This window comes from Amblyomma maculatum, chromosome 2 (assembly GCF_055883805.1).
Source record: "Amblyomma maculatum isolate TAMU_Amacu chromosome 2, ASM5588380v1, whole genome shotgun sequence".
NCBI lineage: Eukaryota > Metazoa > Arthropoda > Arachnida > Ixodida > Ixodidae > Amblyomma > Amblyomma maculatum.
In genome coordinates, this window is record NC_139345.1 from 77,967,276 (window position 1) to 77,984,501 (window position 17,226).

The following is a 17,226-nucleotide window of genomic DNA, read 5'->3' on the forward strand; positions in this document are numbered from 1 at the left end:
TTTAAATCAACAAATAGGGAATAACAGTTTCGCCTTTACAGTAGACACAGTATCTCGTTAATACTGCCTTTTCATTCCGAGACTTTTTTTGTATATTTGCAAATGTAAACTGGTTACAGGGAAGGCAGGGTATCTGTCACTTTTCTGTGAACACCTGAACTGCACTGTAAGGAAAGGGAGGAAGGGGGTAGTGAAAATGGAAAGGGAAAGAAGTGCTGTAGTGGAGGGCTGCGGAGTAAATTCCCACAACACATAGATGCCTCTCCATTTCATGCCTATCGAAACACAGCCGCCGTCGGCCTGATTCAAATCAAGGTACTCTGATTCAGTAGCCAGGCATCTTAACCGCTGATCCACTGCAGCATGGCGCATATTTTTGTATCGAATTTTGGGAAAGTAAGGCACACTCTCTGTCTCACTTCTCAATGGACACCTACACTTACAATCAACGGCATAAAACAGTAGCTACGTATGTCATCAGTTCGAATCCCTATAGAAAACTACCATCCAACCTGACTAGCATATGGATTCTAAGTGGAAAGCAAAGTGCTATGACATCAGTGGCCGGTTGCACCACAACTTCGCTATGAATTCACGTGCATATTTTTTCCGGCACATTTTCCCATGCATTTTTTAAGCAATATTTCATTTCTGGGTAATGGGAACGCTTTTGGGCCGAATGAGCCCAGTTTGCTACCAAAAAAATATGAATTAATTGCTGTGAGTGTTCGATTCAGTGACCTTGGATTTCATAGAAAAATGTCACTGCCACTCAGTCACGAAGGCTTATGCAATCACATGTGCACATGCATGGATTAGAATAAAAAACTGCCACAATGCGAAAAGAAATGGACCTAAGTGTCAGAGGCAGGGTACAATGGCCACTGACCATCTTTTCAAAGTTGACGAGCCCATCGATGTAGGTCTTGTTCCCTTCGTGGCAGAAGGTCATGTCCTTGAGGAGTAGCGGCATGAAGGGTACTAGCGGCGGCGCCACTTTGGACACGGCTACGCGGTATCGCCGGTGGTTCCGCGACGGGTCAATGAGCGTCTCGAATTCGGCGAAGGTTCGCTTCAGTTTTCCAGGCAGCCGCTCCCATGTCTGGCTCAGTCGGCTCACCGCCACGTTGCTCAATCCCATCACTATGGCGAAGAACGCGTTCAGGTTCTGGTACTCGCGGCAGCTGTGGAGCATAAACGGAAACATTAAGCGCAAGATAGACAAAATATGTGTATATCATGTTCACCTATACACACCCAAGGTTGCATACGTCCAAAAATCATTCTGAGGTACACACTGATTATAGGCTATGGAACCATTGCAATCACACAGTAAACACAGCACCACTGCATGACCACTCGTCCACAAAATTTTGGTCCCATCATCACAAGCTTATGGAAAGCTTTAGCCTCATATTTTTTTTTTGATGTTTTATTGCGAAAGCTATACTACTCTCGGTTTTGAGCCTTCAACATAGCGCTGCCGGTAGTCACCAACTTTGGTAACCACGTCTTACCCACGTGACGTTGTGACGTCACACCCCACGTGACACTAGAGTGTGCGCTGGCAGGAGCTGCCAACTTGAGTCTCTCGTTTCACATGGGACAGTCATGTCAGAATCAACCTGCTAGGACCCTGACATTCACGTTACCCCTATAGGCCACGAAGGCCCGTTCATACGGCTAGGTTAAAGGGAGCTTTATATGTGGGCTGAGGAAGAAGAAAAAGAGAACAAGAAGAATGCTCGGTCACCCTCAGCTAATGCTGTCACTCAATATTTGGTTCAGTAGCGTTGAACCCTTGTAATTTTTAGTTGTTGAGCCTAGATCCATTCGTCGTAGAGCGTTGTGAAATTCCCCGCGCTTAGGATTACACATTATTCCATGCTGAGCGCAGGTTCCGCAACGAAATGTATTTTTTTTATGTATCACTTCCATAAAGGTTATCTTATGCATGCATCGCTATCCTCCCACCAACACTGATGCAGCAGGCTATGCATGCCGACGTCTCATCGCTAACTCGTTGCCCGACCCTCGCCCTCATTACATGTGTACAGGCATATCAATATGTTTCTGTGCGAAGACTGCATCCTTGATTTCCCTGAACAGCAGGGACAGAGACATCGGGGCTTTCACATTATTCTTTACATCCATACGCCTTGAAAACACTAGAGGTACCGCATCAAATTCCTCAAACATCATATAGATTAACTGTCGATTTGAATAACGATTCCGCATTCACGTTTGCTTAATGCCTCAAAACTTGCGCACATTTCACCTTGAAAACAATATTCGCGGCTGGTTTCTCAGAACCTGGTGCGGCGCTCAGTGATCACAGTCTGTTGAATAATCTTAATTTGTCTCTTTACAGATCACCTAAAAATATTTCCAGCTAAATGTTTTGTACGCCGAGGAACCAAAAAAGTATAAAAAGGAAACACCACTTTTGCAAAAAGTGCCGGCTTTGCACGCGTTTCTCCGCAACTGTTCTTTCCCCTCGTCTTCTGGTGCATGTGCTGAGCTGTCTGGCATGTGTTTCACCACGCCCACGCGCACAAACTGCACCGACTCCGCCAGCACCCTTGCACCGCGCGTATGTAGTACCGGTTCTCTCCGCTCCACTAGAAACAAGCGCAAACGTCGCAGAGCAAGCTTCAGCTTGTGTTCCCTATATTGAATTTCCCGCTGAATGGGAGTTGAAAAAACTAGAGCAACACTGCTATACTTTTGCATAGGAATTTCTAGAATATACCGCGAGAGTTCGATGTACGCAGTAATTCGAGATGTACAGGTGTGATATCTTGGAGAACGATGCATAACACCCTGAATATCATGTCTGCCGCTATCTGAGAATACCTTTCACGGATGACCAGAATAGTAAACATAAATGTCGAATTGCCATGCGAGAAATTCAGCAGCAGAAAAGATTTCGCTGAACCAAACACAAACAGCTATGACTCAGTAGAGCGTGGTATGCTTACTGGGCAGCAATTTTGATGAATTTCCGCAAAAGCGTCACTCTCCGACTGAGCGTGTTTGCCATGCACATCTCTGTGACAACCCAGAACTGCACCTCGTTGAACCTCCTCTGGAAGACGTCCAGGTTGGACATGATCTTCCGGAACTGATGTCTCCCGAACACCTGGTAGATCAGCTCGTACTGCAGGACAGAAAAAACGACGACGCATGACTGTCACCTTTCACGAAAAGCAGCGAGGTTGCGTTATTAAATTCATAGTCCGGAGATGTATACGAATTCAGACACTCTTATTACAACAAACGGGGAAGAAAGGAGCCATGCCAACAATAAGAAAAGAAAAATTCCCGCGCTTACATGTTAGCTCTTTTTTACGATGAATGCTGTACTACCAGAATTATTTATCACCTGTAAGATATAGGTGACATGGAAAGCTAAGTGTTGTTACTCACCATCTTCTAAATCCCTTCTAATACCCTAATGCACCATAAGCTGGCTAGCGCTGAAAACAGATGACACGTAAGAACATAATAATTCATGATTACCTTCTTATCAGGTGGCTTATACTTAGTCCTTGTTACAGTGCTGTGTTAAAGGCATGTAAAGAAGTCGACCATTGTACGACCCAAAGAACTGCGCCTTCGCTGCGGGTGCACACAATCGGAGGCGCCCGCCAAGCCATGGTGACGATGCGCTCTCAGTACTGAATTTCCTGGCCAGCCGTACACATTTTTGTGACACAAGCACATGACATATAACCGTAATCCGCATTTCACGTCTGCTTTTCGAGATATGCTTGGAACGTCGAAAGATTTACTAACTAAAAACCATTCCTCATAACAGCTGCAAGAACGTACCGAACACGACAATCTTGCGGTGCATGTCGCTGTACGACCAAGGGAAACGAGATCACTCTAAAATACTGACAAATATTTTCGATCAGTCATTAAGAACAACGCACGACGATGCACCGCACATCCACAAACGCGAACATGCGGAAAAGAAGTTCCATGAGCACACAAGCACAACTTTAAAATGCGCAAAGCATCAAAAAGTCAAATCTTTTCTTTTTGCCGCGCCGTATTGCTTTCGGGCCACACGCCTGTAGTTCTAGAAAAGCGGATAACGGGAAATGTGATCGAGCTCGAAAGGAATGAAAACAGTGGTTCTGTCATTTTATTTTTTCTTTGTTTTTGGAAGGTTTATGCCACATTTGATTACAAAGGAGCTATTCGCCTGCCTTTCTACGAGTCCCAGTTGTCTTTTCAATATTGATGCCACGTTTCACAGAGAGCAGGAAATATATTTTTTGGCAGTCTCAAATATTACGTCACAAAACCTATGTTTTCTGTAAAGCGCTCAAAAAGCACTCAGTAAATATGAAGTCTACCAATTTTTTTGCACACAAAAGCAAAGCGTCCGCTCGAGAAAGGGGCGCCGTCCGGCCGACCAGCTACACGACCCTCCAGCTCAGCGAGGACAATGCCCCCGAAAGATCGAGCTGACAGTGAGCGGGACGGCTGACAACGCGTTATCCACCCCGTCTACTCTCTTTATAAATTACTGCAGCTAGCATAGAATTTTTCCGTCGTTCCGGTGGGCGAACTGCGAGAAAATACGTGCAGCATAAAAATCCCCGCCTTACGGCCCACTGAGACCCTTCCTCATACATTGCATCATTTTATCTCGGCCGCTGCGAGTGGGGCGCATACCTCGTGTATGCAGGAGAAGAGGTGCCAGTCGTATAGGGACATGTGGTAAGCGATGTCGTGCGAGCTGAGTGTCTCGAGAAGGGCCCCCGTCCCTTCCACCGGACCCTCTTGTTCGCTGAGAGGCGTCTGAAATGCACAAAATGATACTGATGAGGCAAACACGCCTAAATTTGTTGCTAATTAAGCTGCAACCCATCTGCAGCCTATGCAGACTAGATTTTACACGAGATAAGGCGACACCGCTAGAGGTTCCGGCTTTTAAGTCGCTGCCTTCCGTACGCTCTTGATGGGGTGCGTCAAGATAGGAAAGTTTCTACACAGTTATCACGGAAACACGGACCACAAAGGCCTGATTTTCAGAGATAGTAAAACGGCTCTTCCGACTTGTGAATACGTGTACATATATTCGCATTGAAACTGAAATTCTAGCTCGATTTCCTTAGCGTCACTCCTCACGCAAAGAACTTAGCCATTGACACCTGTCCATAACACTTAGTGCACTTTGGCACTTTCAGGATAATTTCACTTCGACTCCAGTGCAATGGCACTACAGAAATGAAGACTAAGCAGCTTCAACCTCAGGGGTTATAATAAGCTGCGCAGTGGATTTCGAAGCAGGTGGCTTCAAGACACCATTTTGGCTCTTTTGTATCTAAGGAAGGATAAATCTCAGGTGATTTCAATACACACCTGCCAAGGAATTTAGAGCTCCCCTTTTTTCTTTGAAGGCACCCCTTAAATCATATCTTTTTTTTTACACTGATTACTACCAAAATATTTAAAAACCCATCATAATTTCAATCCTGGTCGTCTCCCTCACTCATCGCTATATAATCAGACACCCACCATAATTTCAATTCCTGGTCGTTTACTACTATATCACATCTCGAAAAATGCAAAGCCATCGCCTGTAATACGCAAAGTGATCTTATTAGAAAAGCGGTAAAATGCAATTGCCACTCACAAGGGCATCCAGGTGGTCTGCGGGCGAAATAAAGATCCTTCCGTTGATACTCAGACCGGTCGGTACGCTCACCTCCGAGTCCTTGAACGCAATACGTTCTGTAATAGAGCAGTGCTCACTGTAGCTTAGTAACACATTTAACAGAGACATGCTGCAGTAATTTTGCCTGCAGATAGCCTTCTCATTCGCCCTACACACGAGAAGCGTCTGCTCAGGTATAAAGAATTTCTAAAATGACGATAGTGGCAGGTGAGGTCTTATCAGTTCTAACCATTTCATAACCAGGTTAGACCTAAAAATGTCACGTTTTGCAAACCAGACTTGTTCCTTTCAAAACCCTGAAGAAAAGGACTCCCTGTAACGTGTTAACTCTATGAGGCGAAAAATGTTAACGTCACAGAAAGACGCCAGGTTGTGATTTAGCTTTTATGGTTTACAAAATAAAGTAGCTACTGCAGTAAACATATTACCAAAATGGCTAGCAAATCATGACTCCCCGCCCATAAACGACGCTGCTTTAGTGCCATCTGCAGGCACTAAATCATATATATATATATATATATATATATATATATATATATATATATATATATATATATATATATATATATATATATATATAAACGACGCTGCTTTACTGCTATTGCAGGCACTAAAGCATATATATATATAGTGCCTGCAAATGGCACTAAAGCAGCGTCGTTTATGTGCGGGAAGTCGTGATTTGCTAGCCATTTTGGTGATATTGCTAACTTGAACCAAGGGTTACAAAATAATATATTTGAGGTAGATCAGTGAAACCAGTTGCATACAACTGCTAGCCTCCTTGTGCACCACAGGCAATTTTTTTATTTTGCAATTACTAAATTAGCTAATTACGTTAATATTTCTAACATACTAAATATTCACCTTAGACCAAAAATGTGAATTGGAAAGTTGTAGGATCCATGATTAAGGATCCATGATGTTTAGCATCCAGCAGTACTGCACAGTGCAAAAGTGAGACAGTCATACAGGCGAGCACGCACCTCCCGAAGATTTCACTTCGACGAGGACGAGGTCATCTTTGAGGCTTAGTTTTTCGGCGGCGCTCCTTTTAATGAATTCCGCCGTAGCGCTCACAGCCGTCTTGAGGGTAGTGTACGTGTGGTCGGCGCAGTATACCCTGAAAATGACTGCGGAGAAGAGGAAAGCACGGGGCGGCAGTGAGGACATCAGCTTGTATTTATACGAATCTCACTCAGAAAAATCTCATTAAAATCCTACCAAGAGCTCGTTAGTTCACACTTCAAAGAACCGCGAAAAAAAGTTCAAATTATCCGAAGTTCAAAATATCGAATGGCGGCCCAAAAAACTGACAAGAACCTCATGCATTACTGTAAACTTATCTGGCGAAAAATCGGACAATGGTCGCCTCGTTTTTGTTGTTCAATAAATATTTTAGTCATCATGCAAGAATAGAGCGACTGTGGTTATTTTCCGCATTCCCATCCATGCTTTACTAATGTAAATGCCGCGGCTGCGATCGGTTAGCTGACTGATGCATGATCTATAGTCACCCTGCAATGCCACGAACTGGTGGAGTTGATAATAGTTTTTGCACCGCCTCCGCCGTCGCTGCGGGCTTGCAGGAACGGCGCGAAGCTCATAAAACCGAAACTAAGTAGCTCATTGTCTCAAGCGAGGCCGTTCATGTTTCGTTACAAACGCTATTGTGCGCATGTTATAGGTGCGCGATCAACTCCACAACATGCAGTTCAGGCATGAGAAGTGCTATTTTGACGATTGCTATCGATGCCAGTCGTAGCTACACACGGCCTGATCTGTGCGAGGCCCGTTGCGCCCGTCTGACGCACGGCCATACAAGGGCTGTGCTGTGATCACGCCATCAATAAGACTTATCTTCGTTTACAAATTAATGGATGTTCAATTAACGAGCATTTAGTTACGAATCTCAGAGGTCACGCTGAACAGACAGTATAGGCAGCCGTTGCTGTGGCAGCCAACCCTGAAACTCCGGTGCCGCCGACCGCCGCACCGGCTTGCATAGCGGCGGTCATATATACATGGTGTAATAAATAGGACATGAAGCTTAATTCAGAGAAAACTGTATACATGAAGATAACTAACAAAAAGGCTTCTTTCTCATTTCCTTACAATATTTCATCTCCCCTTCTGACCGAAGTCAGCGAGTACAAGTATCTAGGAGTTACAATAACGAAAAACCTTAGCTGGAATAAACATGTATCAAACGTATGCTCCTCAGACTTTCGTAAACTCTGCTTTCTTAGGCATAAACTAAAACTTGCCCCACCTGAACTTAAAAAATTAACCTACTTTTCAATAATAAGGCCATCACTAGAATATGCGTGCACCGTCTGGGAACCCTACACTAAACGTAACATCGAGGCCCTTGAAATGATTCAACGCAAAGCCGTCCGTTTTATTTTTTCAAGGTATCGTGTAACTGACTCACCAACGACACTCATGAGAACTCACGGTATTGAAACATTACAGCTGCGCCGGAAAATTCAAAGACTGAAACTACTATTCTTAATAAAAAACCATAAACTGTATATGAATGCAGACCTATTCCTTAAACCTAACACTACGCGCAAAACACGAAATCATCATGCACAATCATTAACCCCTTACAGTGCTAGGATTAACGCCTTTAAATACTCATTTTTTCCACGCACCATTGAGGAGTGGAACAGGTGTCCGCCAGATCTTTTAACCAGAGCTGATTCTTTTGACTCAATGTTTTCGTCACAGCATTTAATTTGAGAGCCATTTATTTCTACGTTCTCTTTTTGTATTTTGCATATGAGCCTTGTATTTATTGTTGTATTCTGTGTTACAACTTATATTTAACATTTTTCAATTTTGCTAATCCTGTTCTTTTTGCATATATTATGTATTCGCCCCTCCTGCTTGGGCCTACTGTAGGCCTGCAGTATGTTCTAAATAAATAAATAAATAAATAAATATGGCTTTACCCGTTCTCCCATGTTTTCACCTGGTTTTTGTCTTCTCCCCCCATGTCGGAGGAGACACGCAGCCGCATAACTGTACCGCCCTATCGCGGCGGTGTTTCTTCCAAGTCGGAAAAACCAACAGAAAATTTTCAGTTGTTACGACAGAATTTATGTGCGTTTTTTGACAGAAAACCTGTTGTGACAACAGATCCCAGTAATTACAACAGAAAGGTGCTGTTGAACTACAGACAAAAGAACACTACGACAGAAAATCTATTACAGAAAAGTACAACAGAATTACAAAAAAATCTGATGTTTACGACAGAACTCCAGATGATTTTGTCGTATTTTTCATGCGGTTCTGTAGTTGTTTTCGAATGGGTTTGGCCATGTTCTGTAAATACTGATTTGTGATGTATTTGTTCGTTAGGATGTATTATATGTGCACTTTCCTTTGTTGTTAATCGTGTGCATTTCCTGTTTTGTTCATTTATCGCCGCTCATGTGAATGACTAATGTGAATGTTTAATGTCTAATAAAACTGTTTCTAAACAGGCTGCCCAAAAGAGGCAGCGCGTAATTCAAGATATGCGCGGCGGGGCCGACTGGCGTTCAAATTAACGGGCTTTTTTTATACATAGATTTCTATGGAACTTGACAGGACCGAGAAGTGGAGTAAATATTATCCGAAAATTCGAGTTATGGAGGCTAAAATCAATTAGCTTTCACTGTAGGCTCCATTCTTTTCACGCTGGAGAAAGAGTGTTACCCAGATGAAAAAATATGAACGGCTCGTTCTCCGTGCCGTTACAAAGAATCAAGCGTTGTGCCTGGCACAGGGAATTGTTCTGAGTGAGCAATTACAAAGTGAGGCAAACTTAACAGTAGTGAGGCCAACTGAGTGAGGCCTCACAGCTGGGCACGTAATAGCAACATAGTAAGTGAAGCCGAAGTGACGCCATTACGTCCAGAAAAACAAAACTTGCAATTCTACCACTTTTTTTCCCACCTTCCTCACTCCCCGTACGGCGCGGTTCAGGTGTCCACAGAAACAAGTGTGACAGATACGGAGCCTTTTCCTTCCGTGAACCAATTATTATTAATTATTCTACCTAAATTTGTGCGCATATTTATATAGCCCAAATGCATTACGTTTATTCATTCAGTTTCGAATCTATGATAATCTTTGCGCATGCTAGTGAACAAAACATTTCTGACATTATCGGTTAAAATCACTTTAAAACTTTGTCGCAGTAAGCATTTGAATTCGCCGTACAAGTTAATAGTCAAAGTAAACCAAATCGAAAGGCAGAGTCACAGCGCAATGCCACCTGTTACAAATATTGTACAACTGGGCAATCATAGCTAAAACAACATCTGCGTACTTAAAAAATGCAGTGGGCCAAATGGCCACAGCGTCATCTATGAGCATACATTATTGTTATTAATGTTGTCACACGCGTTCGCATTTAAAGCTCAATCAGAAATGCAACTTCTTACGCCGTCATTGGCAAGCTCAGTTTGCTAAATGGCGCCTCAGATATGATCTGTAAACGCGGAACCCACCAACCAAGGGAAACTATCTTATTTCTAAATTCTGGTTTACTATAGAGATCAAGCTTTTGTGCTATCCTTATGGCATATGACATGCACTAAGGTGATTGAGTAGAAAGGAGTGTCAGGTCGGCTTTCCTTTCTTCTAATCTCGGATAATTCGATCATCAGTGTTCCTCCGTTTAAATTCTCACCATCAAGATTAGACTGCAGGCGGGAATAATTAAGCGGCCACTCACTCTCGTCGTTAGGCTTGATCGGCCGGTGCACGTCGACCATTTCCTCGGACGTGGTGCTTCCGGAGGAGAGGTGCCGGATCTGGCCGAAGGGGCCCACCTTCCATCGTTGCGGCGCCGCGGACTCGTGTTCCTTCACGTACCTGAAAAGAAATACACTATGGCACTTTTCCAGCCAATTTTCTAAAAGCCTACGGCATGCAGTGCATTCAAAAAACGGGCTGCTAATCAGCAACAGAAAGAAGGGACAGACGAAGCCACAAGAGCAGAATAAGCCTAAATACAATGTCACCGGCTTTCTCAAAACTATAGAGCCTGCAGAGGTTCTGCTTCTGAGCTGCGTAGTGGCGTTTATTTAGCGTCCTTCAAATTGTGGATGGTAGGAAAAAAGATCTCCTTACCGTCCAGAGATTCGGAACTCTGGAAATGCATTGCAAGCCGCACGAAGCGGCTCAGAAGCAGACCGTGGGCTCTACACTTTTGACGAAGACTGTACCAGCATGCACTCAAGGGTCAGAGGAAGACGAAGTAAAGAGCAAGACGCAGTGCGAGAAAAGCCTCTTTGATCACTGATAGCATTTGTTTTTTACGCAAGCTTGCCATAAGGCATATTATAAAAACGCGTGTAAATTATACTATTTATAACCAGCATAACAGTTGCGGTAGAGAAACGTCTCTCTATCAATTGAGAGAAACTCCTTTGAGCAACACACATCATCCCTTATGTGCGCTGTAGTTTCAAAAGAATTTTCACTACGTACCGTACAATAGTGAAGAAATTAATGCTGCGAAATTTAGACTTCTCTTCTGGCCTCGATTCTCTCCTCTTTTCGCCGTATCGCGCTTTAACGGATCAAACATACATAAGCTTTGGTGGTTTAATATCTCACCGCGGATGAATGCCAGTATCTGCAACTACAACAGCCGCATGTCACAGGCGAGGAACGAAGGCTCTCGAAAGAAAAAAAAAAAAAAAAACCAGCTTTGCGTAATTTCTTCTAGCGCTATGCGTCGCTTACGTTATTTCCGTCGATGTCGCGTATATTTTTTACTTGCCACGTAGAAAGAGGTTCAAGGTTCATTTAGTACTATCCCATGAAAAGTTCGTTATACTTAAGAGAGAGAGAGAGAGAGAGATAGGCTAAACAACAACCAATGGTGTGAGTCCCAATAAAGGAGCGTAGTCGAAGTCAACCCGGCAAGATTGCATCTAAGATGATGTAGAAAAACGTATTCGCTGAGCAACCACTGCTCAATCGCTAGGGTGGTTTCGGTGACCGACAATGGAGTGATTTGTTTCTCAATATTGATCGATTAACCTTCATTTCAATCTGAGGAACAAAAAAGGCTTTCAATATATGAAGATAATTCACATTGATTGACATGCAAAATCAGAAAGAAGTGTTCATTTCATGTTCTTGTCACATTGAGAATGAGGGAACAGCAGTAAGCCACGGGAACGCGCACACCGACACCGTATAAGCACTAAGATGCTGCATCCACATAAACACCGTTGTTCTGAATATTTCCCTAAGCTCCCTCAAACCTCTTATTGCACTGTAAGCTTCATCTGTTCAATGACTACATTTTGCGCTCGCCAAATTACAGCCGCTAGCAAAGCCTGCGGGGATATTTGGGGTGACTTGCGCAGAAACAACTGCAGGGCTAACAACGACGGTTTGGAAGAGACATGACGCCATTTTTTATCCGGCGCTACCGAAAGAGCTACCATGTCGTGGCACTCAACATCACAGGAGAGCGGCTGATAAGAGAATGATCCTCCTTATAAGTCCGTGCGCCTTGCACCGGGTTCTATAATTTATTATTATTTTTTTTTTTGCATGCCAGCAGCAGCCATCTTCAAGTAAAACGAAAATCGTAAACAGTACTCCAGCAATAAGCGCTCGACACTGCTAGCAGTTATGATGTACTGCTTAAGAAAAGGGTTTGTCTTGCGTCTGCCTCCACTGAGGTGGCAAACTCTGCTTGCTCTAGCGGCAGTTCGATTTCATTGTCAACACCATATGAACATTGCACATTTTACAAAGGACAGTTGGTAGCGCGAATCAAACCACCAGGAAAAGAAGTGAAGTCTTGTATGAACGTTGTCTTGGTGGACCATGAGCGAAGGAGAAGCAGAGACCATAGAACAAGAAGCAGATAAGAGAAAAGACGACACAGCCCACTCTACTGTCATCGAACCTCTTCTTACTTTTCCTGCAAGTCCATGATCCTCGTCATGGTCCTTAATTCTTCCTGAAGGCAGCCTGCGTATCTTGTGCTGTCTTCTTTGACCGCCTTTAGAAGCTCCTGGAAGTAAAGCAACAAAGCCCGTCCTTACCAATGCGAACCTCATTTTCTTAAGTTGCGAGGTGGAGCAGAATCGCAACAGCACCCACGGAAATTACTTTCATCAATTTGCACTGAAATTGCTGCTTACACTTTTTCGCATTATAAACCAGCACTGAAGAGGCTTGTTCGTGTACATCCGACCCCATCATAGTTGATAATTTCACATCATTTCGACCACGTGCTTACTTCATAACCTCTGCAGCTACTATCATTGATATGATTCAACAAATTCTACCCACTTTATTTTCCAATACCTGCAGGTCAGAGTAAAAAAGCGCCTTGGCGTGTACTTACGTCGACAAATGCCTGAATGGTTGGGTCTTCAAAAAAGGCTTCCCGGACTGTGAGAGCCCAGCTGTTAGCAAATTGCACGACTCTTCTTTTGTTTGCGAGGATGAATTCCTTTTCTTGCCTTGAATTTGCTAGGTCTATTCGATAAGTGGAATGGGCCGTTAAGGGAAAAAAAAGCAGTTCATTTCAGGGAACTCTATTCATGCATCGCAAAGACCTTTTTCAGTGACTTGCTTCCTAATCATCATTGCACATTATATTATATACTGTAAGAAAACTTTTTTTTTATTCAAGATTGGCGGCGCTACGACAATATAGACGTCATACTTTATACATGAACTGCAAATTGCACGTGCATATTTGGAGATGGAGACGAGGGGGAGTTGCCGAAGCGATTCGCGACTTTTTAGACCGGTTGCTATGAAAAGGCAGCGCCGAAATGCTTTAGGCGGATTATACGCGAACAGCTTCTAGTGCAGCGGGGCACTTTAACGTAAGTTGTCCTTCCTGTGGGAACATCGACAAAGACACAACCCGAGCGCCGAGAACCCGAACCAATCTCTGAAGCATGCCTACATGTTTACCTCGGGCATCACCCGAGCGAATCCTTGCCTCCAGGGTCATCTTCCCAGCGACTTCAGAAAGTAATGCGATCGGCCCCGCGGGCTGTTCTCAAGAGAAACACTTCCGGTTCTCTAAAATGCCGCTTCCGGCAATAGCAAGCAGCAAGGCTCTAGCTAACAACGTGTGCCAGTGCGCCCTTTGACCCGTGACGGGCCTAGGAATTTTCCCTAGGGATGCTAAGACTAACCTAGGCATTGGGGACACGGTGCTTTAACGCGGTTTGTGTAGTACTGGAACTTACGCGCTTTCGAACTACCACACTAACGATAAGGTCGTCTGCCAAACTATGTACAATCTATCAGTGCGAATCCTCCAAGCAAAATCATGCCAAACAGTGCGATGGCACGTCCATGTCGGTTTAAGTAGAGTTAAACCCCGGCTCGCGTCTTTGCTTGTCCCATGAAGTATTAGTGCGGACCCTTGTTTCCAGTTCAAACCTCATATCATCAGATTTTCACACCCCAAAACATGCTGATTAAAAATCGGAATAAATCACTGTCTACCTTAAGATATCTTTACAGAACGTGTGTTTTGCTCGTTCCAAAAAGCGGAAGACAAAATTCGAAATATTGGCGGTTATCTTCAGCTTTTATTCCAGATGTTTGTTCTCAGTCGAAGAAGGATATCAAACATCTCCTACGATTGTCACTACACAGCGTAATTTTACGGTAGGAACGAAAAGTACGCTTTAGAAGTGAGAAGCCGACACATATACCTACATATGTCGGACACACGTCATATTGCCGTTACTTCAACAAGCGTTACCAACGCTAACGACATCCTGTTTCAAGGTCTCGCGGGTTTAAAATCGCCCCCACGATGTTTAATAGGCGCTATGTGAGAATATGAATAATGATGAAAACAGCCGGGGTTTCGCACGAATGCCGGCGTGCTGCGTCAGAGATTATTAGTATGCGCGTTGAATTGAGTGCAATATCTTATAAAAACAAATCTGATTTGGAAAGCAACCCTACAATGTAAGCTGCGATTTCCCGTTTGGTTATGAGGTCATACGCAAGAAATGGGAATATTTTATACGTATTGCACTAAGATGAGAGCTAAACGTAAACTGCTGCTTGCTACAAAACGATGACTAAGTAAAACTAAAGACAAAAAACTACGCTCTGCTGAATGACCCGATATGCGGCCGAATTCTGGTCAAACAAACGTCGTCCGAATTTTGCGTCCCCGATTCCGAAAAATAATAATTCATAACAGGCTTTGGTCACATCGTCCGTAGGCAGTCGCGACAGGTGCAATGTAAACCAAGTTAACTGCTTCCCAAGCGTACCCTTTGCTCATTCGGATAAAACATTCAGAACACTCTTCAGCTTAGTATCCGCTTCGAAAACGGGGACATCGCCAGAAGAGTTGAACAGGTTGGCCAGCGCAGCGGCGTCGTCAAAATTGAAAGGCCAGAAAATGATAGAAGAATTACAACATCGAACATAGCGGCGCCCAAACATGTGATCGGCAAAAGGTTACTACACACCTGCTTTACTAAATAAATCTGAATGCGATAGAAAAGGATATTGCTTCATAAGTTCTGGACAGAGCTGGTGGCTTGGCATAAATATGACATGAGTGAGAAGGAAATCTTCTAAGAAGGTATCTGGAATGAGAAAAGACGACAGCCCATATGTCACTTCTGACACCGTAGGCATCAAGCGCACGTACCGGGAAACGTTAACAGGTTCCCAACTCACGTGCGTAATAATGAGTGTTTGATGAAACCGCGCAAGTAACGAGGACGAAGACAGAAGGACACACACCCCATTTTCTGTCTTCGCCCTAGTACTGTGCGCTGTTTAATCAAATATGATCAGGCAACCCGCCCACAACTCAAGACTTGTAATGGTGAGTGGCGCGAAAGGAAATGAAAAAAAAAAAAACATAAGGACTGCAAATTACGCATTACCTGAGGATTCTTCATTTCTTGTGTCTATTCGCGTCTCTAGTAGGTGTTCCAACATCTTCTGTGGAGTTCCTGCCATCACCATGTACCTGCATGAGGATAACAAAACGAGTGTCTTATCCCCACGCAACGGTTCGTATAAACATAATGATGGCGCAGTAGGCAACCTGCCATTTTGGACAGACAAAGCCATGATGAAGAAGGTTTGGTTTGTAGAGTGCAACGTCCCAAAGCTACTCAGGCTATGAGAGACGCCGTACAGGAGCACTCCGCAAATTTCGACCACCTGCGGTTCTTTAACGTGCACTGTCATCGCCCAGCACACGGGTTGTGCGATGTCAGTGCAGTATATATATATATATATATATATATATATATATATATATATATATACACTGTAAGGGCGGAAATGTCAAATATTACTGAGATTAATGCTCTACTCAGAATGTCAAGTATCGTCTCCTGAAAGATAATTCGCTAAAACACCTCATAACGATTAATTAAAGAAAGGAACACGGACTACGGATAACACTTCATAGCTAATACTATAAGCGCGGAAGCACTACTTCACACGCCCCGTCTCGGTGGCGCAGTGGTTAGGGCACTCGCCGCCTGTGTCCAAGGATGCGGGATCGATTCCAGCGGGATTCCAGCCTCGGCGGCCGTTTTTCGGTAGAGGCAAAAAGCTAGGCGCCCGTGTTCTGTGCGATGTCGATGCACGCTACAGAACCCCAGGTGGTCGAAATTTCTGGAGCCCTTCACTACTGCGTCTCTCATAGCCTGAGTCGCTTTGGGGCTTTAATCCCCATAAACCAAACCAAACTACTCAGCACGGTCAAACCAAACCATAATTCTTGTGTGAAGCCTCTACTGAACACCGCAAAAATATAATAACGCCAGAGCACACCAGATCTATAGTCATGAGTTTCGCGTGAGAAGTGAGTACGAAGACTCGTAGCTATCGCATTGAAATCGCCTGCAGCGATAGCTACAATTCCGGCGATAGCTATGATAGCTATCGCCGCTTGCGATCACCCCGCGTTTTAAAACTGCAACGCATGCTCACGCTGGGCAATGCAAGTTATCGTACCCATCAGTTTCCAGCTGTGCGCAAACGTCTTGCGAGTAATATCCGGTTTTATGACGTTAAAACCGCAATAGTTTTTTTCTTAACTTGCCTGCTTAGACCAACCAGAGCTTGAGAAGCTACGTTTCACGACTGTTTTATATACGGGAATCTGCATCTGCCCTATTACGTGACCAGCCTTGGCGTACACAACTTTACATGACCCAATTTGCACTACGAATTATTTTCAGCGCATTGAATTTGTCGATGAGATTCAGGAGGCGATATTTACTGAGACCGAACTGCCCACCTATGCGGCATTCATAAGTGCTTCGCATAAAAAAAAAAAAAAAATGAGAACTGGGTCCAACGTCGCCTTCCCGATCCCTTGTCTGGGGGAATCACATCTCCCGCTCGGCCACCTTCTGCCTCCTCCACTCTGTGCACGGTGCGTTATATCCAAGAGAGCGTGATTGATTTGCAGTTTAGATAAACGAGAAAATTTGGTCCTCTGTATCAGTCGCCAAAAATTGCACTCGATAGCGACAATGCTTCCA

The 17,226-nt window shown here is 44.0% G+C and overlaps 1 protein-coding gene across 7 annotated transcripts in view; it reads right to left on the bottom strand.

Annotated features, from left to right (window-relative positions):
• Nucleotides 1-17,226, bottom strand: part of Epac (Exchange protein directly activated by cAMP) — a 747,880-nt gene that overhangs the window by 6,081 nt on the left and 724,573 nt on the right. For 4 of the 7 annotated variants that reach the window (XM_084594548.1, XM_084594550.1, XM_084594554.1 and 1 more), the window contains 10 exons: nucleotides 15,607-15,692; nucleotides 15,222-15,300; nucleotides 13,068-13,212; nucleotides 12,634-12,731; nucleotides 10,425-10,579; nucleotides 6,682-6,828; nucleotides 5,654-5,751; nucleotides 4,690-4,815; nucleotides 2,982-3,160; nucleotides 890-1,184 (listed from right to left, as the gene is read on the bottom strand). In XM_084594548.1, coding sequence (XP_084450674.1) covers nucleotides 890-1,184; nucleotides 2,982-3,160; nucleotides 4,690-4,815; nucleotides 5,654-5,751; nucleotides 6,682-6,828; nucleotides 10,425-10,579; nucleotides 12,634-12,731; nucleotides 13,068-13,212; nucleotides 15,222-15,300; nucleotides 15,607-15,692 — 1,408 coding nt within the window. The remainder of the gene's footprint in view (nucleotides 1-889; nucleotides 1,185-2,981; nucleotides 3,161-4,689; nucleotides 4,816-5,653; nucleotides 5,752-6,681; nucleotides 6,829-10,424; nucleotides 10,580-12,633; nucleotides 12,732-13,067; nucleotides 13,213-15,221; nucleotides 15,301-15,606; nucleotides 15,693-17,226) is intronic. The other 3 variants (XM_084594555.1, XM_084594549.1, XM_084594552.1) reach the window with 1 other exon arrangement.